The following is a 23,045-nucleotide window of genomic DNA, read 5'->3' as shown; positions in this document are numbered from 1 at the left end:
CTGCAGTTCTTTCTCACAACCTTGGCGCCAAGTTTGCAATCGTGAAATACAGTATCAGTTCAATGTGCGTTACAAACTAAAAGGAGAAGCCCTCCCAGACGCTATAGGCTCAGCAACATGTACTCCAGATGAACTGCCTTGAGTGTTCAGTTTCCTGCTCCTGCTCCTGCCTTCTATGTAGCTGGCTGTTTTATTCCTTGAAAGATTCTTCCACATACTTTACATGTGGATTTTGTACTAAAACTAATATGTAAAGTATATATAATGGACAATAATGTGCTCTTTGTGTATAACATCTGAAGAGCGTCTGATTCTTCCACTCATTCCACTCCAAGAACCTGATCAGTGAAATCAAGATCCTTAGTCCGGGCTTGGCTGGTATTGGGATTTCATCTTTCAAATTGTGATCATTGCTGTTTTTCTTATGTTAATTAAAACACATCGGCCCTTTAGTGTTAATGATTAAGAGTGGAATGCATTGCTCTGTAGACTGATTATTTTAATCATCATCTTGGAAAACATACAGTGTGCCCATAATGAACACTGACAATTGTTCAGTTCCAGTTGGTTTATAGTTGTCTTTTATAATTGAAGACAATTATAAAAAAAATATAGCTCAAATTCAAAGTTGGCATAAGAACCTAAGAAAGGTTACAAACAAGAGAAGACCATTCAGTCTATAGGGTTGCTAGTGGCTGACTGATTTGAGGAACTCGTATATTTTTCGTTAAAGAAGCCAGTGTGTCAGCTTTGCTTTAACAATATGGCTGGGTGTTCCAGAGGCTTAGAGATCTTTGTTTAAAAGTACCTTCTGTTCTCAGTATCAATAAGTCCCCTTAGTTTACACTTGTGTCCTGTGCTTCACTGTGTGCAGAAGTCCATTGGGTCAGAATTGTCAATGCCTTTGAAGACTTTAAATACTTGAAATATCCATACTCAAGTCTTACACCATTAGTTCTCTGTGTTTAAGACTATAACGATTCAGTTATTTAGTAGGTTGGAGTTGGATATTTTTGTTAAGCTTAGGATTGTATCTGGTCACTCTTTTCTGGGCTTATTCCAGAGCAGTTAATAATGTGTTACAGCATTTTAACATGCAATCCCTTGATTTACATTCAAACACTTTTTGGAATATACCCAAGCAATGTTTTCCTTTTTCATTTCTTCCCCACATTGTCTAAGAGATATAAATGGTATTAGAAGTTTAGTTTTGGTGCTGTGTGTAATACGATTCATTTTAATGTTAAATCTGCCATTTGTTTTCTCAGTATTGCATTTTGTCTATATCTTTTTTTTATCAGCTTCTTCAGTGTTTACAAATCATCCTATTTTGATAGTCTGTGACCTTAAATAGTTCAAAATTAGTTGAAATTAAGGAAACCAGTGGTTTAAAAATTGTATTAGTATACAATAATTAAAGTAAATAACCTAAAAAACGTGAGTTGTAGAAATTACAGCAGTGATTTCTTTTCTTTTCAGGCTCTCTCTCCACAGACAGCTCTGAGGACTATGAAGATCCAGATATACAGAACCCCTACCTGTATGACCCCATAGACATGACAGATAAGGTCAGTCTCAGAGGCCCTACCATTTGCAACACACAGTAGAGTTCCCTAAACTCCTCTGCAGCACAGATCAAGCAAATAATTATGAAAATATGAGCTCTTACTTTCAGTATATTCGTTAATATATTCTACATTTTCAGTGTATTACTTTTCAGTATATCAGTCACCAAAAATCCCCCCATCATTTGTCAATAGTATTAAAGTTCTAAGTCTAAATGACTCTGGAAGTGAAGTAAAACTGTAATCAAATATGCATTTAGTTCTTACATTTCAAGTAAGCCTAAAAGAAAAGTTTAGGTTTATGTATATGACAGAGGAAGCTTGTTGGTTTTAATATCATGTTCTAAATCAGTTGTCTTGTGAAATGAGAAATGTTTTCTCTCATATGATTGGCTGCCCTCTTGTCCAATAGGAGGAGCATCTGGCTGTGCCTAGGTTAGAGAAGAGGCGATTCAACAGCCTGTGCAGTGATGATGAACAACTGGATGAAGAGGACAGCTATGAAACCATCCTGCACGAGTTGGTTTCTTTTTGTCAGCCTTTTTTATCTTGTGTGCAGTCTTAAAGCATTTTTGTAGAGGTTATTAGATGGTTATTTTTAATATGTATTGAGTGTGAAATGAGGTACTGTACCTTCTACAGTACACTTTCTCAGGCTTTAGACCATGTGATTTCAGAGATTTCTCCTTTTAAAATCTGCATACAAGCAGTCTATACATTGTGCAAGAGGCTTAGAATATTTGTATCACACTTTGATCTGCTCCATGGGATATGGGCAGGCCACACTTTTCCCCACTGCAGTGTAACTACATTAAGATCTAAAGCGACTCTTATTAGGTTACTGAATAGTTATGTTCCACTCAGGTTTTATAGTAAGCATCGTATTTGTAGGCTGCAAGCACCAGCTGTTTTTCTTGGTGGTTCTCTGTGACTTTAAAAGCTGAAAGTGAAAGATGCCGAGCTATGCCTGAGCTTCCTTTAGGGGTCAGTCAGTGGCCAGTGTGAGTACAAAGTCTTGTTCTGACATGTCCTTTTGCACCTGTTTTCTTTCCTATGGCTAGCAGGGTGTGCCTGCAGGACTATGGGCTGAGCACCCTCAAGGAAACTCCTCACCCTCCACCGATGGGGAGGCGACCATCAGCAGGAGTCAAAGACGGAAACGATATGTCCCAGCTTACTCCAGTCATCAAAATGGGCTGGCTGGACAAAAACCCTCCGCAGGGGTACACTTCTTCCCATTTCTTTTCAGTCTGCCAGGCAGAGGATGCCTTTTATAATATTTTCCATCATTTTAAGATCTTTTAATGAGCAAATCTGGAGCATAATCTCTTGAGCCATGATTACAGTCTCTCACTTTGGCATATGTACCAAGTGGAAAAATATAAGAATATTAAGAGAAACAATAGAAGTTGTTTTTTAATTTGGGCATTATAACAGTGAGCCCATATAAGCAGAAATGATCTGATACTTTATTTCTGCACAAAAGATAAACTTCTTAAATCTAACTGCATTAGAAAATAAAAATGGACTAGCTTCCTCTTTGAAATGTTAAGCATGTTTTATCAAATTGTCTTAATAAAGGCAATATCTGTGAAATGATCCATCATACTTAGTAGGGAAGTTTAATCACGTTTAATTCACGTTAAATTGCAAATGTTATTTGATTTTGCCATGGAATTTTGATTTTCGTTGTGCAAAGTTTTCAACTAAAATGCATGTAACCGCCACTTAATTTTGCTCAGTCTTCAGTGTGCTTCTGTGTTGACTAACAGTTGCTTGTTGAGTGACATTATAGACACAGTTATGGTTATTTTATCTTGTCTCATAATCTGCAAAGTGTGGTGAGTGGTGGTATCTTTCAAAAAAGGAGAAAATACTCAAGAAAAATAAATATAATCACCATAATTATTTTAGGGTCATTAATCATTATGTAATAAGGGCATGGCTTCCTTTTTCATTAAGCTGTATTGCGATAGAATGTCTGTGGGTTTGTTGGAGAAGTAGAGTAATACTTAAATGTTTTTTTAACGGCAAAGAGTTCAAGGAGCACAGCAGATTCACTTAGGCACCATTTAGTTAGTGTAGCATCGCAATGAATCCACTTTGAATAGCTCCCCCAGCCAGCTGTTGTGTTTGTGAGGTTTTGGCTTTTCTTCACATGCTTGTTTAGTGGTTTTTCTGACACGTCACGGGCCTACCATGCCTAAGAATGTGACAGCAATGAACAGCTAAACTCGGGGCCGAAAAGCAAGAATGTTAACTGTGTACAGATAAACAGGCCTCACTTGTGGTTTACAGCTTGGAGAAGGAAGGGACTCAGTGTACAGTGTTCACGCTTCTGATATAAATGATTAATGAAATACGAGTGGCAGTAGGCGTACGGTATCTTTTGTTGCTAGAGTTTTGCAAATGAAAGCCAAGCATCTCACTTATAGTTAGGCACGCCTCATATAAAGCCCAGTAGATTTTCTTTCTTTTTTTACCTCTGCCTCTTTGTCTTACCCTTTTACTCTATTTTGTGCAGTAGGGCTTTTTGATGAAGTATTTGAGGGTGAAGTTTGGGCAGCAGTGTCAAATCAAATATACATCATCCTAGCATTTTTAATTTACTTTTGGTCTCTCAAATTTGTCATGTTGTGTGGAGATTTTGAAATGAGGTATTAATATACTCGATTCTTTCTGGTTTCTCTACAGCTCATTAATCTACCAGAAGCGCTGGGTGAAGCTTGATGCCGATTACTTGAGGTACTTCGACAGCGATAAGGTGTGGTTTTAGTCTACTTGGTTTTTGTTCTGCTGCTGCAGTTTAATCTATTTCTGTTTGACGTAAGCGAACTGCATGTAGTGAGTTACACAACAGGCTTTATTTAGACTTACCTGCTATATTCATGATGTGGAAGAAACTTCTGTCTTGTCTTAATCTTTTCTTGCACTCCCTCCCTCACTTTTTAATTCCCTTTAAGGCTGTGAAGGGCAATGTGGCACAAAAGACCCTTTGAGCTGTATCAGAGTCATTGCAAAAGAAACAAAGTTGCTGAGCTGACACGTTTTTCAGCCTTTGTAGATTAAGTTATTTAATCAGTAAGTGAAACTTGCTTTTGAAGTACCAGTGTTTAGTCTAGTGGTTCCCAGTCCTGGTCCTGGTGACCCACACACTAGTGGTTTTTTGTTCTGAGCCCTCAGTTACTGTATGCAATCAGACCCTTCACTGGCTTCATAATAAGTAGATTAATTTGAACTGTTTTTCCCAACTCTTAAACATGTTAGAGCTTTAGCCATTGAATTTTGTAGGTTTTGAAAGCCCTAGACTAGGATTGGGAACCATTAGTTTAGTCCATCGTCTGAATAGTGGTTAACACTAAGAACACTTACTCTTGTCAGAACGTTGTTATAGTCGGCAACTTTTTTTACTTGCAGGACATGTATTCGAAGAGAATCATACCAACAGCGTCCATTACCCACATTGCCAATGTTGGGGACCAGAAGTTTGAGGTGGTCACGCACAACAGGACCTTTGTGTTCAGGGCTGAGAGTGACTGTGAGTAGTGACTACATTAAATCTCCGTGTGCTAAGAACACCGACCCCTGAGGTAATAGGTGACCCTGCTGCTTGAGGACCAGTATTTCAAGTTGTGAAACCACTCAGTTAATAAGAGCTGCTGAAACAGAGAACCAAGATGAATCACAGGAAAAAAGGGAGCTGTGGAGCAATAGTTTTCATGGGTGAGGTCTGTGGCTGAGAATGTAAAAAGCTTTGTAAGTAAACAATACCCGTTTGCTCCAGATTCACTGTCTGAAATATACCTATAAACACAAGAAGAAAGAGGAAATTTAACATTTTGCCCACTGGAATTAAACACTAAATAGTTTGGTTTTTGTGAGTTTTATTTTATAACTCAAGCCTGTCTTATTCATGAGATGTGGTAGATGTTATTTAAGGGGTTGTTTAAGAGTGAGTAATTACAGCTGAGGAAATGTATGTTTTCAATGTATAATTGTCAATTTTAAAAAGATGACCATTCAACTTATTGATGCAATAAGATATAACTTTATTGTCCTCCCAAAAGGGTGAGAATTTGTATTTGGCATCACCATACAAAACAACAAAAAAACGCACTAAACATAAATACACATGAAAACAAACAACAGTTCAGGACATGCAACAATACATACCGTATACACAGATCTGTCTCTGCCAATATTAAACTACAATTTCACATAATCTGAAGGATTTCTTGTATACGTTTCTGTTGGCCACCGGCATTCTGTAGTGCCTCCCTGAAGCTAGCAGTTGGCAATGAGGGTGGGAGGAGTCATTGAAGATCAGCTGAGCTTCCTTATGAACTGCAATATAATACAGCTCTTAAAGCTGATTTTGTGGTCAGCCAGCTATTTTATTTGCAATATTAACATTTTTGGCCAGATACTTTTTACTCTTAATACTCAGGCTTTTACAACACACCGTGATTCCAGAAGTAAGGATGCTTACTAAATGTTTTCTCTCACCCCAAACCCTTTCAGCTTGCTGATCAAAACATACACTGACTAAAAATGCAGTTGGTATTCTGTTGCTGTTCCTAAGTATTTGAAACACTGAAGTACCTCCACAAGTTGAATAATAAGGGAGAAAGGTTGAAACTCTATTGTATTACTATCACAAGTAGCTAGTTCTTTTGTTCTATCGACATTAATATAAAGCATGCTTGACTACCACCAACTTTCCAGTTTACTTCCCTGTTCAAAATAATTATCCACCCCTATCCCCAGTAAACAATCCTACTAGGGCCATATCTATTCATATTGAGGGACAGCATTAATGACATATTACTGTAATAACCGAGATTTTAAATGTAAGTAATTTTCCATGACACTATTGTAAATAACAAATACCTAAGCAAGACCTACAGTATAATGAAACTGCAGTGAATACATTAGACATGAGAGGCTTATATGGTAGTGAAGAGCTACACCTCTTATACTGTATAATACATTTTTACATGGACATAATATAGAATACAAACTTTGGTGTAGACTTAATCACATGCCATTTGTAGGAAACTTTTCTCTGTGAAATCTGACAATCACAGGTTTCTGAAGGGAAGAGAGGCAATAAACTTGCTCCATTCATGGGGAAGTCAGAAGGCAGGGAAACCTGCAGCCTTACTGATGGGAGGGGGGGGGGAACCATGTGGGCACAATTATAATGGTCAGTCAGGCCAAATGTGTCTTAGTGGGGCAGAAGGATGTTGTACCAACATGGAGAGGGCATGTGGAAAACACACAGACAAGCACCATGGGCTGCAATCAAACCCAGGACTCTGGAGCTCAGATGCTCTATTCCACTCTGTTGCTTCCAAGCAAAATACCAGTATATTTATTTTGCCTCAGTCCTGGTTAAAGAAAACCCCTGTGTCTGTTATCCCAGAAAGCTATCTTGACATCACTGGTGCCAAGAGAAAGACAAATATGCTGCTGGTACCGACCTACTTATATTGTCACAGTTGAACACTGCATACTGTGTTGTCATTTATATATTAAAAAAAAAAACATGTAAGGTTTTTACTGACTTTCAGGTTAGCCGTATAGGAATGGAAAGGTCTCTGATCCTTCTCTTATTGTTTTGCTTTGTTAACCATTCCATAATGTGTCTCAAGGAGAAAGTTTTAATTGATCTGAATGTACATATTTGGAGTGTTCTACATTATTTTCTGTTATCTCACATCTGGCCTCATGACTCATGTCTGGCCTCATGTACATGAACACTTTGCCATAGTCGAAAATAGAGCAGTGTTGGTGGCTGGTATTTAGTAATAGTACCTTTCTAGTCATAGACTACAAGTAACTCAGCAAAGAGGAATATTATGCCACATTTTGTCAAGCAATAGCTTGTGTTTAAAGGTTTTATTGTCACATGAAGTAAGAAAGAGCATGACTGACAACCACAAATTCAATGATACATTACAGTCACTGTCACAAGTGAAGTAAAACATTAAAAAAACCTATGCATGTTTTTCAGCATTATGATTCCAAACTGGCCTTGGTAGTTGAAGAGAGCATTGTTAACCTTTTTGGCTGTAGTCAAACCGGTCGTCCAGGCTATATACTGTACAGTATCTTGGTACAGCTGGGCATTGAGACTCACAGGAATAACCAAGAATTTCTCTCTGGGTCTTTATCTCTGTTCTCCTGCTCAAAACGGGAACGAGCTGGTCTGTGGGATCAAAGGACACCCAGGGTCTGATGCACTTTATGGAGGTCCATCAATGAATGGAGACCATAATTATACTGTAACTGGGCATTCCAAATTTGGGAGCAAATCAGGGAAAAAAGAAATTGTGCACTCTTAATGGGGAAAAAACTTGGCTCAATCAAAACAATGCTGTGTTTTGCAGTGGAACGGAAGGAGTGGGTGACAGTGCTGCAGGAGACAATTAGGGACCAGAGGGCGACCAACAAGGATCTGTCCTCCAGCCCCCCTGCCGAGATGGAGAGTTATCTGGAGCTGAGAGGCCTGCGCTCCAAGCTCTACGTGGTTGTCTCTGGGGAAAAAGTGTTTCTTTACAAGAATATGGATGTGAGCTTCTGTTATTACTGTTTTTCCTTACCGTACCTTACCTACCCTACCAAATATAGTGCTTCCTTGTTCGGCAATTTGTCTGGTATCACTGTCTGGTATGCATGTGTTTTTAGAGAAGATCCAACATGCAACTGTTGTAAAGGCTTACCTTGAATCTGCAAAAGGTTCTGGAGTGTGTGGTTTTCACTTTGACCACTGTGCGCAGCCCAGGCTTACTTAAGAATATACAGTTGGTTGCAAGTTGATCTCATTGATGGTATGAGTGTTGGATTTGTCACTATTTGAACTACAACTGCTGAGGTTGCTGGATTTGCTGGACTTGGTATCCTTGCAGCTGTGACCCCTGGGATCTGCTATGCTTACTCGCCTATAGCTACTATGGGACTTTGCAGATGCCCTGACAGATGGATATTTCAGAGAAACCATGCAACATCCTTCTTTTCATTGCTGCTGTACAGATTGTAGAAACAAAGTTGCATTATTGTCAAATTAGAGGAAGTTAAAAAATCAAACAAATGTGCACACAGGAGAGGATCTTGGCAAACTGCAAGTTTATTTTTATAACTGGAGGGTCTAGTGCAGGAATGAGAGCACATGAATATTCCCCATCATGGATCAGATACCAGTCCATCGCACTGCCAATGCCACTGATCTGAGTGTGCACATTCCACACGGGCAGAATCCTGTAGCTGGAATCAAGTCCAGGAGATTCCCGGAGCAAAGATGAGAACTGGCAGGGAAAAGTGGCACTACTGTTGTCTCATCTGTAATCTTTAAAAAATTGTATTCAAGAGATTCAAGTCCTCTCTAATTTTACTTTGTCTAAATTAAATACATATGTATCTGTTTTCCCTGTATACTGCTAGGAAAGTATACAGTAAAAGTGACTATATATTTATAGTTAGAATCTGCAATATGTTACTGCCTTTAAGAATTGCCTGCAAAAGGTATCACACGTTCCAGTCCCGATTTGCTTGTTTTCCACAGTCTGGTTGCTTCAGAGTTCATTTCCATCTCCAGGGTTCAATTTAAATAACATCCTGCCCAGCAGTTCAGCACATCTGCTCCTCCCTGTAGCCCCCCTGAACCCACAGCATGTACTGTTGGCTGGGCTACTCCCTGGACATCAGGAATACAGAGCTTTTTGTAATGCATCTCAGATACGCCTTAGTTTGCGGGATGTTTCTGACACTGCTTAAATTTGTTATTCTTGATTGTTGTTGTTTCTCCTGTATTGACATTTACTGTATCTTAGGAATAATTTATAGAATTCTAAAGAAGCCAAAAAACTGAAGTGAGTGAGTCCTAGCAAGCAGGATTTAGACTCTTACTGTTGACAGGCTGAGACTGCAAACAGCTTTTGTATGGGGGAGTTAAAGGGGTTTTTAAAAAGGCATATTCTTTTCATCAATATATCACACCAGAAAAACATCTCTAAAATGCAGAAATCAAAATAGTGCACAACAATAACATTTTATATCAGTGCATCTTCAGCTGAATCATGTGTGTACTATAAAACTTGCGTGTTTTGAATGGAAGCTTAAACTTGTCTTGTCTTATGCTTAAAAGCCAGTTATTAGGAAAACCTTGCTAATGCTCCCAACATTATCAGATATTGCCCAGACACATACCCTTTGTGTTATCAGAACAGGATCTGTGCTCTGAGAAAATAGAGTTTGTAGTACCAACCGGAAGACAGACACTGCTCTGACAGATTATGCTCAGACTCTCAAGAGTGAGACCAGGAATGGGGGCAGCTGGTACACATGACTAAGGGACCACCTCCTTTTCACCCGGTTAAATTAATCCAAATGATTTAAATAGCACTTTTATGAATGCTGGTCTAGTCCCGTTAATCCTGGGTTAATGAGTTACACTGCCTGGATTAGAATGAGCAGTTCCTGGGCTATAGGACACATCCCACACAATATGTGATGATGTTCACCACACTAGCTACTTAGATGCCATAAAGAAAAAAAACAGACACAATTGGTCTTTGTTAGAAAAGTCTGCTGTTTTTGTTTTCTTTTTTATTCATAATCTAAATATATTGCTTTCTGTCTTGTCATTCTTTCTGTGCCAGGATTATAAATTGGGCATTGGGATCACATCCATAGACATGAATGTGGGTAACGTGAAAGACACTGACAGAAGATCCTTTGATCTCACTACACCTTACAGGATTTTCAGGTGAGACCTCCACTGGGCGAATATTACAGACATTTCAGAAGGAAAAAGCATAAAAATAATCCAAAAGGGCAACTCGGTTGCATTTTCTATGCTGGCTCAAAGTACTTGAGCATTGAATTTGTTAGAACAATACATGTATAAACTGAGTTTGGGGTGGGAATTCAGTGAAATGGCTCTGTGAATTATTGATCTGAAACTGGAAAATGTGCTATAAAATAGTATAACTGGTAGCACCACGACACAATCAGTTCATTGATAACTGCGTTTGGTTGCTGAGGGATTTCAGTTCTTTTACTGGGATGGGGAAGAGCACATAGATCATCCAGATTTATTAGACCACCCATTCATGAAGAGTGCCGGTTCCACCATCCTCTGACCTCATCACGTGTAGGATGAATTGGACAAGATGCTCCGGATATTCAGTTGGCCAATACCTTGTATCTTGGTAATGAACATCTGTTTGTTCTCAAGTGAAGAATAGGGAAGTGTTCTCACTGTGTAACTCACTGTGCAGCTGTTACAGAGCAATATCTGGCCGTCTTTAGAGTTTTTGTTTTTGTGTGCTTATTAGTGACTTTCAGGAGCTGAAATATACATATTGCTGTGCCTTATGTTTTTTTTTTCAGTTGACAGTTAGGAAATGTGACATTTTTGTACCTCGAGGTAATTTAATGTAACCAAAGATGAATGATAAACATGTATACGTCTTAGGTAATACTGTAGGTACTTCCACAGTACTGGAGGTTGTCGGGTAAAAGTTTGTGTAACAGGGCCCCTTGCCTTATAGTTCATGTTAGTGAGACTCCCGTCTCCTTGCAGCTTCGTGGCAGAGTCGGATGTGCAGAAGGAGGAGTGGGTGGAGGCGATGCAGAATTCCATCGGGGAAGCCCTCTCCAACTATGAGGTGGCCAGGAAGATCTGGGCAGAGGAATCCAACGGGTTCTGCGCAGACTGCGGGGCCGCCAAGCCCGAATGGGCCGCCATCAACCTCTGCGTGGTGTTCTGCAAGCGCTGTGCAGGTAGGGCCCCCTCTGCCAGGGTGGTTGGTGCTGTTGCTGCTGCTGATTAAGGTTAAAAACAACCCTATTGCTTGTTTTTTTTTTACTTGTGCTGTATTGATTCTGAAATGATTTGCCTTCTCTTGAAATTCAGAAGTGTTTCCTAGAAAGTTTATTTTGCTCTAATTCTGGGTGTGCAGGAAAACAGGAAGAAATATTATTATTGTACTTTCTACGAATTTACTAAATAAAAGTAAATTTTACTAAATAAAGGAGCCTGCCACCCAGTGCTGTGATGTAAATCATTGTTCTTGAAGGAACGTTTTCTTGTTTGCAGGTGAGCACAGAGGACTTGGCCCAAGCATATCTAAAGTGCGAAGTCTAAAGATGGACAAAAAAGTATGGATCGATGACCTAATTAAGGTGGGTAGGCCTAAGACGTGCACGGCAGTTGTATAAACAGTTGCTGTCTATTGTGTTGACCTCAAAGAATCTAACTTGTGTGAAGAAGTCAGTAAATGCAAAGAAATAAGGTACTAGCATTGTACATACAGTGCCCTTCAAAAATATTGGGGCAGCAAAGTTAAATCTACTGTATTGTTTTTGCTCTGCTGTCAAGCAGTTCATATTTGTGATCCTGGATGCCCAGGTCAGGCTATGTTTCATCATCGAGCTGCTGTAGTAGGCCTGCAGTTTTTTTTTCTCCACACTTTAGCATTGCCATAACGTAGCTCATGTCTACCTTGTTATCTTTATTTCTTGATGCAACTAATAATTGCAGCAGCAGAATGAGTTCTGTAGTGTACACGAACATTTTGTCTACTTGTGTAGAAGAATATGCTGCATATACACTCATTGGGCAGCACTTCACCTTGCATGATGAGCAGCAACGCATCTCAAATCCTTAAAATGCGTGGTGAGCTGGGTTTCAGATATCATGCAGTTATTGCTTCAAAGGGGTATGCGACCAAATACTGACTTTGACATTCTGAAATTGACTTAAATGTAATGCGTCTTAATACTTTATGGTCACTTGAAATTTTGTTTTTCTGGTTGTGTTTTAATATGATCAGCTAAATACATGAAATAGCCCCAAAACAAAATCTGTATTATATTGTATGTGCTGTATCATTCACTTAAATCTCATGATCACAAATACAAATGTACTGTAGATCTCTTTGTACTGTATATTTAAGATCATTGTCTTTCATAATTGACTTTTGGTACAGCTTCTCCTGACTAATGGATTGCCTGACATTTTCTAGAATTTGTTGGTATGATGCAGAATTCATGGTTCTGTCCATGATGGCCAGCTACAGTATGATGCAGGAAATCAGGTACCATGGTACCATGAAACTGGAACCATTCTGCTTGATGGTTGAGATAAGGTACTTGTGTTGGAAGGCAGTGTTTGCTTTTCACCGTAAAAAAAAAAAATGTTTCTCATTTTGGCCAAAAACTTAAATTTTTCACTCATCTGTCCAGTGAACTATGTTCCACAAGTTTTGTGGTTCTAGTAGTCCAGGTGCTCTATGGCAAACTTGATTTATTTTTTTAAATATTTTATTTTTACTTTTATTTCTTTCTCACTATCCTCTGAGGAAGCCATTGCTCTTCATTCCTTTTCTGATGGTTGAGGCATAAACAATGACAGCTGTTGTGAAGGCAGGACTACTGGTCCTAGGTCATCATGGTCTTGAATACTTAACATTTGTAGATTTTTACAGTACTTCCAGCTTTTTTGTCAATTCATTTGACTTTGATGTTTTCACTGTAATAGTCTGTTGGTTTTCAGAATATATTGTTGGGACTACTATGAATATATACAGTAGGTTTGTTATTTTTGTTCTTTCTCACTTTGAATAGAAACTCCTCCTTTTAAGAAAGAGGGGTGTCTGTTACCATGTGTTTAGACATCTGAGCAATTTGCTTGAGCAGGCAAACCACCATTCTGTGATATGATTCCAGTTGAGTTGAGACCAGATGTTTCTACAACATATCAGGCTGGAATTTTCTCAGAAATTCCCCAGTCAGTTCCTGTCACCAACACCGTTAAAGTTGGTAAAAAGACAGACACCAAGGAACGTAAAAAAAGTACAAGAGAATGTTTGGAAAGATAGAGAGGAAGAGCTAGATTGGAGAGAGTAAGTTACATCTTCACAGCCCATCTTCATCTTCCTGGATTCCTCGTTTTCGGCCTGAAACCTCAGAGGTACTTGGAACTGAACAGAATTAACTAGATAAGATTTAGGTAAAGGAGCTTAATGTTTCATAACCAAGGAGATATTTTACATTTGCTAGGGATCAAAGACCTTATTCCAATTGTAAATGTTAGTTGTTCATGTCATTTGCAGTTTGTGTAATAGGTAACTTTTTAAACAGTGGTTTATTTCTCCAGCAGTAGATTGTTCACAGAAAATTAAAGAAGCCATGTGACCTTGCTTGATGTTTCCTGATCAATGAGGGTGTTTTGTTTGCCCTTTACAGATTGCCTGTAGTCAACCTGGTGTAAGACTCATCATTTTTGAAGTATTATTGACATATTAAGTACATAACCTATTACTACTGACACTTCAGTTTTACACTACAAATAGATGCTTAATTTACGTATTTTATATATAAATTATGTCAATTGATTTTTCTTATTCATAAACTACAAATAGTTTTTGGTATAAGGCTTGTCTAAGCTCAGTGTTGGCATCTGCCTCTTTTCTATGGTATTTTGTGTTTTTATAAAATATAAAAACATCTCTCTAATTTTTCTAACATTGTGTCTTGCCTTTTAGCTGTTCTTGGTACTTGGCAACCAGAGAGCAAATTCTTTCTGGGCTGCAAACGTTCCACCAAGCGAGGCCCTGTCTCCAGCAAGTTGCAGTGAGGAGAGGAGAAAATTCATTGCTGCCAAATACCGTGAAGGGAAGTATCGCCGATACCACCAGCTCTTTGGAAACCAAGAAGCACTGGACAACGTAAGACTTCCTGTTAATTTGAAGGGGGTTGACTGTCCTCTTGTGAAACTGCCTGTTTAGTGAAGATCTGTAATAGATACCCTTCAGCAAGCACAAGTGCAAATAACAGCACTGTGGACTGGAAAATGGCATCTTTGTCAGCAAAACACATCAATTTAGGGAAATCTTGCAGGTGGACCTTGAAAACATTGTTGATCTGTTGCATTGCTTTCCCCAGCCTGAGCTCCAGCTAAATAAAAAAAATACATTATAATAAAGAAAAAAAATTAATGTAATTTACTTTTTCCATACCTCTGCTGCATTGTAGTAGATTTGAGATTTCAGACTTTTGTAGTTACTGTCAGAAGTCAGAGAGCAGATTTTGCTCTAGAGAAAGAGGACTGAACATCACCCCATCTTGACAAAACTCTGTTCTGTTCCTGATTCCTATGCACAGAGTAAAGGTCGTGCTTTGCTCTGCAGTCGGTAGTGCAGTAACATAGGCTTGTAAAAGGGGAATGACTTGTGAAGACGGACACCAAGGGGAGAATTTGTTCCTCCTAGTGAAGTTATGTGGAATGTGTTTGATTTAGATGGGGTGTAGTAGGGATTGGACTACATTTAAGAAAACTAAATTAGGCAACATTAGCATTGTAGCATTTACAATTAATTTGAGCAGTGCCGTCATCTGAAAGGTGATTTTGATATTCCTCAAAATTGTTCAACTAATGCAGGCAACTTATACGATGGGCATGTGACCAGTACAGGCACAATAAATACGTTATGCAATGTTCTATCTGTTTTGTACTATGATTATTTTTTACTGCTTTCTTACATATCGCATCTTATTTTTACTGCTTATTAAATCTTAAATTGAACTTGTTGCATTGGACTCCATGTGGTGCGAGAATAATCCTCTGTGAATATCTTGTAACCATGTTGGCAAGTTTCAATGAAACACTCAATTTTTAGTGCTCCTAGGTAGATAATACTGTGCCCATATTGTGTGTGACTCAATAATGCTCCAAGTCTTTCCCTTTGAGTTCATCCACAGTATAGCCAAGGCATGCAACAGTCACCTTTCAGAACTCCATTGTTGATAGTCTTGATGGGACTGCTTTTGACAGTGTGGAAACTATCATCATACACTGCCTTAAGTACTAGAAGAGCACTTGATTTCAACATGATCAAAATGAATAATTTGGCTGAAGAACTTGGTGATGAATAAGCTGACAGGTGTAGTCAGGTTGACTTTTGCCCTCCACTTTGAGAAAGCTTTCTCAAGCATGGTGCTCTTCCTGTCACTGTGTCTAACACTGTGGTGTATCGATCAGTGGTTTGTGCGGTTCCGTGCCTGGTGAAGGAGATCTAACCATAAAAGATTTTTTTTTAGTGTGTTAGATTCAGTTGGCTGATAGTGCAAGAATACAATGACAGGAAGTATTGTTGCTGATATGCCAATTGCTGGAATACATTTCTGTTTAAACTAAGCAGGAGAAAAGATAACTTCCTGGTTGTCAGAATAAATGGACTTTTAGTACTGGATTTTTTTTTTTGATGAACCCTGTGTCATCTGTTATTAAAATGTTGAAGACCCAGGTGGTTGAAACCTTTGTTTCCGGTGCAAGTAAGCTGAGAATTGCCCTGTGCTCAGAAGGTTATCACCTTCAGTTCATCTGTTTAGAACAGTGAAAGAGTAGTTAAGTACAGTCACCGGGCCTTTCTTTGTCTGGGTCTTTGTCTTGCAACTTGACATTGTATATACAAAGGTTTGCTTATTTTTATACACGGAGACATGCATCATCCTACAAGTAGAAAAATGTAAGTAGGTCGGAGCAGAGCCAATATAGAAGAAGTTTAATCCTGATTTAGTTTGAATAGGTCCAGCAGCTGCATCAGCAAAGAAACAGGTAGGTTTATTCCATGCTGGAAGGAAAAGAAGAGACGCCGCATTTCGCTTGTGGAGCCTTTTTCAGGTGTGTCAGAAAGAGTGATCTGTTGTTTAAGGAGGACAAATGGTAGAAAGCATTAGTTTCTTGGAAAACGTCTCCGGGTGTTACTCTGGGTGGTACCCAGGTCAAAGAAAATAGCATTTACTAAAGAAAGTATTCGAATATATTTGCTAAGCAAATAGGTGCTGTGCATGCTAAAGCCCATTGCAGTAATGCCCTGGGAAAATAATTTGGTTTCATTTTTGTCCACTTGAAAACTTTTTGTTACTGTTACTGGCACACGTATTGAGCAACCTCAGGAGAAAGCGTGAATTCAATTTCAAATGATAATATAGTAAATCCCAGTAGCAAATGACAAAAAAGATACTGAGGTTGCGATCTGCGTCCTTAAAGCTGAATGAACAATCGATTTCCTTTTACTAATCTAAATGTACCCTTTGTTCTCTCATTCTGCTGGCCTGTTCTTTCCCACAGTTCCTGGGAAATATTTCTTGAATTACTAGCAAAAGCTTTTGCTTTCTTTAGAATAGATAAGTGCCTATCCTGTGCATTCAGCAGGTCCCCACCAGCACGAAATGTGACACCCTGCAGGGTTTAAATTCATGCGCCATGCTGGTTTGTTTATCCAACTGCAGAAGGTTCCTCCCCCTCAGTGACATCAGAGTTTTCTGAAGGAATGTTTCTTAGCTCTGCTTCCTACCCCCCTTCCATTGTTTGGGTTTGGCCAAGTGGTGCTGGAAAAAAAGTCTCATTCTGTAGCTCCAGGCTAGTTTTTTTTTGTGTTCGTATCTTTCCATCTGTTTATGGGCTTCCCTATCTCCGCTTGACACCCCGAAGAAGAACGATTCACAGTGCCGCTTTGAAAGTAGTGGGGTGAGTGTAGGAAAACTGCTTTTGAGAATGATGGGATTTAAAGAGGCAATTAAAAAAACTGCTTTTTGTTCCTTTCTCTCTCATTAATGAGTTGTTCGGTGGAGAAAGCGTTCACCTCAGCTATAATGCACTGTTTTAAGCAATGATATTTGTATGATCATGAGTTATTGTAATGCACTGTTTTAAGCAATGATATTTGTATGATCATGAGGTATAGTGTTTGACTTTGTCCAGGAAGTTTCAGGCTTAAACCTAGTGTAGTTCTGCTTCAGTTGTTTGTTCTGCACCTTGACGGGAATGACTTTCTGATGTCAGACTCTTTGAAAGTAGTCTTTTATTTCAAAAATCCTGCCTGTGAAGTAGTTACTGGATGTTTGTGTTACTTTTCTGTATGAGCACAGCAACTCATTTGTTTCGGTTCACAGGCAGTAAGGCAGTAAATGCCTTAAGATTCTAAAAACCAGCCACCAGTTTATATACATTTAAAATGTTCATTTCTTATTTTGTCTTTTTCAGATTTTTTTTATTTCATCTGTTAAGTGTTAAAGTAAAATAGCCCTAAAAAGCGCAACAGTTGTTTTTCTCGAAACAGAACTTTAAACTTTAAACAGTTATTTTCACACTTTATAATTTACTACATTACTGTATGGCTTAATGGCATCAGTTAAGGGGTTTTATAGCACTGCTGTAAATGTTGAAGCCCACATGGCCTATCAGCAGTTGAAGTTTTGGGTACAAAGGATGAAATAGATTTTCTTTGTTTTCAATGTAAGCATTTTCTAATGTAGGGACCAGATCTTTTTATTATTTTTTAACAATCTTTAACCACTGTACAGTGTCTTTGTGAATGGTGAAACACTGCTGTCAGCTTGTTTGTGTTTTTTGGCAAGCGTGTGTTGTTTTATCTTTCTGTCTGCTTTACTTTCTCTGCTGGAAACAGTGGAGTTCCTTTCTTTATTGACCATTAGGGATGGGTTTGGCATAGTCTCTTGTTCTCTCATGCCTCGATTTTCTCAGATATAGAAATGGATCTATAAAGCAGTATTATGTTTATGGTATGTTACTTCACTTCATAGTTGTATTCCTGAAAGATAGTTTGCTGAGATTTTATGTCATAATGTTTGCTTGATACCTTTGACTAACACTCTTAAATTCAGTTTAATAAAGAATTTTGTATTTTAAATGGTTGAGTTCAATCCATGTCTTTTAACTCTTACCAGAAATGTTTTTTTGGGTACACCCACTGTGTATGTAGTTATAGAATTGGCTTGGAAAACAAGAGCGCTTTCTGGAGCTGTTGTGTAAGGGGAATTTGTGGTTAGTTTTCTTTCTAAATTTCTATATTACAGTGTGTGTCATCTCTGGCACAGGAGCCAAAAGTTCTGAACAAGTGTTATCTCTATGAGGATACAGACTAAAAAGTAATTATTAAAAAAAAAATCACATAGGCTTTGGAATTTGTGTGTGCGAGACAGGTGTTGGCAAGGAACAGTTTAGGTTGTAAAAGTAAATTAAATAGCATGGAAAACAGACTGTATAGTACAGTATGTGGCCTTTGTTTTTCTGTCTGTAAAACAGTGTAAGAAGCAAAATGTCAGAACTATAGCACAGCAACTAAGTTGAGAATTGCAAATCTTGTGATGTACAGAGTGCAGCTGATGTACAGCAGTGCTGAAGTCTTTTGAATGTTCTTTTTGTGTGGGTGTTTGCCTATAAGTGGTATTTTAGAACCTTGGTTTTCAGGGCTTTCTTCTGGCAATAATGAAGCAACAGGCATATTCCTAAGCACAATCAGTTCATCTTCTACTGTTTAGGTTGAATCCTTTCTTTTCCATTGAATTTGCGAATTGTACAAATTCCTGTACACATGCTGGTTGTCCGCAGTAGATAAATAGATTGTCCCTTCAATATTTGGAGATGTGGTGATAAATGTGGTTCAGTAAAAAAGTTTTTTCAAGCAGCACAGTGCATAGTCTGGTTGAAGATGAGACTAAATTCCCTAATCTCAAGCACTTTTGCTGTTTTAATGGTATTTACATTTTTGTAAATGTCACAAATGTCATATCCTCTTTGAGGTGGCTTTTAAATTGTTTTTCAACCTGGTGTGCGAATATGTACTGAAGCTGCTGAGGTTGCTAAGTTCGGGGAAAGCAGTATACCCAAATTTACAAAAGTTAACCAGCTACTGTAGCTGCTTAATGTTTGTGTAAAATATGTTAAAAGTGTTTAAGATTTATATTAGCTTGCTCCCCCTTCACTTTGTCGTGAATGAGATGATTTCAAGTGAAGGCTGGTGGCTACCAATGATACTGAAAAGCCTTCTTTCTGCTGCTGCGTTTGGTAAAAACATGGCTGAGCTTTTGTAAAATCATGGATTTTGAAAGAAGAGTATTGTCATTGACTTTCATTGGTGAAAGCCTCCGTGCTTTGTGGCTTTAGTTTAAGACCAAATTTACAAGACTGCCTGCCATTTGGAGAAAGTTACACTTCTGTAATTTAGGAGATTGCTGTAATGTATCTGCAACTGGTGTAGTTTCTGTTTTTTTAATGGTGGGACTCTTTGAAGAGATGCTTTTGTCTGGTGGTTCTGCCAATTTGGCCTTGAAGATGGAGATGTGCTCTGACAGTTTTGATTCAGATGACTGCAGTGACTGCCAGAGCTGAAGTCACTTGTCTGACATTTGCCCTCTCCTTGGAAGAACTGAACTGTAGGCCTAGTCTGTCTAGGTGGGTGGCTCTACTTGTTTCTCCATATCTTTGGAGTGATCAGGTTGAACATTTAACGCTATAGAGGGAAACTCCCTTTTCTGTAGGTCATCTGCTCAGTATGCTGGCAAGTTTCCAGCATCTCACTGCACCTAGAGCCAATGATATCCAGCTAACCGAAAATCAGCTTCACTGGCTGTTCCTATGGAATCTGACTATATTGCATAGAGGGAGTTAGCCTGCATAGACTTGCACCTCATGTGGTTCGCTGTAGTGCGTAAATGTAAAGAGGTGCATTTTTCAGATATACTGTAAGTAAATATATAGAACAATATATAGAAAAATGTTCAACATTATCCTTTTTGAAGTCGAGTGCTTACAATGTATTGGACAAACCCTTTCATAGTGTTGAAAGAACAAAAATCTTGTTCTAGACTACCGAAATCCTTTGTGTAAAAATTATACCTCCATGTTCTATTTTAAATGCACTTCACTAGTTTTCTGCTGATGTCTTTTTCTTTGTGTTTTCTTGTTGATTCTGAAGAAGTCCACTAGGTTAACTTTGTCAGCATCTTTAAGGATCTGAATACTCAAATCAGGTGTCTTTTAGGGTCTTCATTTTGGACATGATTTTAAGACCAGAAATGTATCTGGCCACACTAATCTGGACTAATTCTGGACATTTTTGTAATATGGTGACTTACATTTCTACACATGAAATCTTAATTCCTAAGTTCTTAGATTTAATTGTTTTTATACCTTTAACATTGTTTGTTATTGTTTTGTCACAGGTAATTCAATCTGGAAAACTGTTAAAACTATTGGGAAATCAATTTTGCTTGTTACGTAACAACAATTCTCGTATATATACCAGACATAGCTAGAATACTTTAAATAACCGAATGCAGGCTATGTGGTTATGTTCTATTATTGCCTCACTCAAGTTGTATAGCATTCCCTGCTTGCATGTGAGCTGTTTTCATGTGTTTTATTTTCTAATTTATATCTTGCATGTGCCCTGTCTTCTCTACCCACAGATATTTTTCTTCCATTTTGTTTGTTTCTTGATATGATGGATATGGCATGATACACAGGATAATATGCAATAATACCATCTTAATGTAGTTCTCTGGCAGTCACACCCCTACAACTGAAGCTGTGTGTTGAAATTAGTTCTTATTTCCATCATGTGACAGCAGTCAAATGAGTCTTATACTCAATCATCTTTTTAAAGAATGTGGTTCATTTAAATAATATAAAACATTTAATTTTAGTTTCTTTTTGACACATTTCAAAGAAAAGCTTAATGCTCTTATACATTGTGTGGAATTTAACGTCTGGCACTTTGAAAAACAAAATTATAAAGAGTCTGGTTCTACCATTCAGTTACATTAAGTGGGAATGCATTTTATCACTTTCATTTTAGACCTTTGTGTAATTTTACTCACATTTCTCATTTTTCTTGAACTGATGTAAGCACTTAAAAATATAAAGGGGATTAATCCTGAACCGCACTTTACAATGGCTAAGCCTGAATTTATTGCCACGCCAGTAAATCTCAGAAATCTTATGAGTTATGACTTTATTATTTTAAATTAAAGCACCTACTGTAATACTGAAATGGAACAGAGGTTACTTTGGTTGCTTTCTTGTAGTTATCAAACAAAAAGATTCGGCCCCTTGGAGTTCTACATCTTTGACCATATTGCCACCTGGAAATTTTCTTTAAATCACCTTCAAACTGGTATTTTATTTTAGGCATCCGTATTGGCCATTCTTACCACAAAATAAGTTGTTGTGAGTTCTGGATCCTCCTGTAATGAATTCCTCTGGTCAGAATGTGGTACCAGCATTATTTGTGACTTCCAGTCTAGTCCTGGTACATTAGCTTATCTCTTCATCTACACATGTCCTTAAGAAAGAAACAAGGTTTTTCAGTTCTTGTATCTTTGGATCTTAGGCTTTGTGCATCAACGTCCAATCAGATGATGTGCTGGAAACTCTGTCTTTGGTGTTTTGTGGGGCCAATGTGAACTGCGACACAGGAAATCCTGATTTCCCCACTCCCATCTCCCTGGCTCAGAGCTATGACCAGAAACTCCAGGTGGAATTCCTGACTCAGAACAGAAACACAGGTAAGTGGAAATTCCTGTCCCTTGCTGAACTCCCTGTTCTCTCAACGTGTGGTCATTTTATCTAGTCCATTCCACTGCAGCACTTCGTCAAATCAAATTGAGCTTCCAGTCAATTAAGAAAGAGCAACTTCTTTGTTGGAATATGAAAGTGGTGACTCACTTCACTCTAGAGAGTATAAAGAGCTTCCATTTGCCAGCTTCTTAAAGTTTATAATCCCATTTTAAAGGCTTTCTTAAGTATATTCTAAATCCCTCATCTGCTGATATGTTTTTCAAAAGAAACTATTTTTTATCAATATGCTCTAGGCTTTAAGAATTGCACTGCAAGTTGAACATTAAATATTTCCTGTGCTTATGCTTCCAGTGGTGCAGTTTAGGTTTACTGTTCAAGCTTCCCTCCATTTATGCTGCACTGCAGAAAATAACATTGAATGCTGTTAAAATTATTCTGCTTGAATCTTACTTTGACAAGGAAAGTGGCTGATATTCGGATTCATGCTGACCGTTATTGACCTGTAAAGTGGAAGAAAACCAAGATAGGTGCTCTGATCAATGATTTTTCCCTCTGCTTCCAGAGATTCCGAGGTCAGAGGTGGGAGGTCACATGGACACAGTGCACTACATGGCTCCACCCTCCATCACACACAATGGATTTCTGTACAAGACTGCCTCCATGGGGAAGCCTATCACGGAGCGGAAGGCTAAAGAAGGTGGTTTGAGACCTCCATATATTAAACTATCAATGATAAATGTGATATTCAAGACTGATTTTTGTCACAGGCTAGAAGAGAAAAATGTACTTTCTGACATTTGGTTTGAAATCTTTATAATGCTTTCAGAATTTAGTCGGCGGTGGTGCACTTTGAACGATGGGAATTTCAGCTACTATGACAGTGACAGAAATTCCACACCCAATGGGGAACTCAAGATGAAGGACGTCGCCTGCCTTGTAGTCAATCCTCCAGAAAAACATGGGTACGCATATTGATCTTCACAAAGCAGTTCTCCAAAAAGAGGATAACTTTGTTGTGCTGGCAGGACAGTTTTCTAAACAGTCATTGTCGTCAATTTGTTTATTTATCATGGCTATGTATGTGCCTA

At 38.4% G+C, this 23,045-nt stretch overlaps 1 protein-coding gene across 5 annotated transcripts in view; it reads left to right on the top strand.

Moving 5' to 3' along the window:
- arap1 (ArfGAP with RhoGAP domain, ankyrin repeat and PH domain 1) overlaps positions 1-23,045 on the top strand; it is an 80,963-nt gene that overhangs the window by 33,135 nt on the left and 24,783 nt on the right. For 3 of the 5 annotated variants that reach the window (XM_088920372.1, XM_088920374.1, XM_088920370.1), the window contains exons 3-15: positions 1,480-1,568; positions 1,978-2,084; positions 2,627-2,788; positions 4,260-4,329; positions 4,983-5,103; positions 7,958-8,139; positions 10,226-10,332; positions 11,152-11,351; positions 11,668-11,753; positions 14,117-14,299; positions 21,770-21,944; positions 22,520-22,654; positions 22,784-22,919. In XM_088920372.1, coding sequence (XP_088776498.1) covers positions 1,480-1,568; positions 1,978-2,084; positions 2,627-2,788; positions 4,260-4,329; positions 4,983-5,103; positions 7,958-8,139; positions 10,226-10,332; positions 11,152-11,351; positions 11,668-11,753; positions 14,117-14,299; positions 21,770-21,944; positions 22,520-22,654; positions 22,784-22,919 — 1,753 coding nt within the window. The remainder of the gene's footprint in view (positions 1-1,479; positions 1,569-1,977; positions 2,085-2,626; positions 2,789-4,259; positions 4,330-4,982; positions 5,104-7,957; positions 8,140-10,225; positions 10,333-11,151; positions 11,352-11,667; positions 11,754-14,116; positions 14,300-21,769; positions 21,945-22,519; positions 22,655-22,783; positions 22,920-23,045) is intronic. The other 2 variants (XM_088920373.1, XM_088920371.1) reach the window with 1 other exon arrangement.

Source organism: Atractosteus spatula, chromosome 7, assembly GCF_055471065.1.
Source record: "Atractosteus spatula isolate fAtrSpa1 chromosome 7, fAtrSpa1.hap1, whole genome shotgun sequence".
Taxonomy (NCBI): Eukaryota; Metazoa; Chordata; class Actinopteri; order Semionotiformes; family Lepisosteidae; genus Atractosteus; species Atractosteus spatula.
The sequence above is the reverse complement of the archived record's forward strand: the minus strand, read 5'-3'. Positions and strand labels throughout refer to the sequence as shown.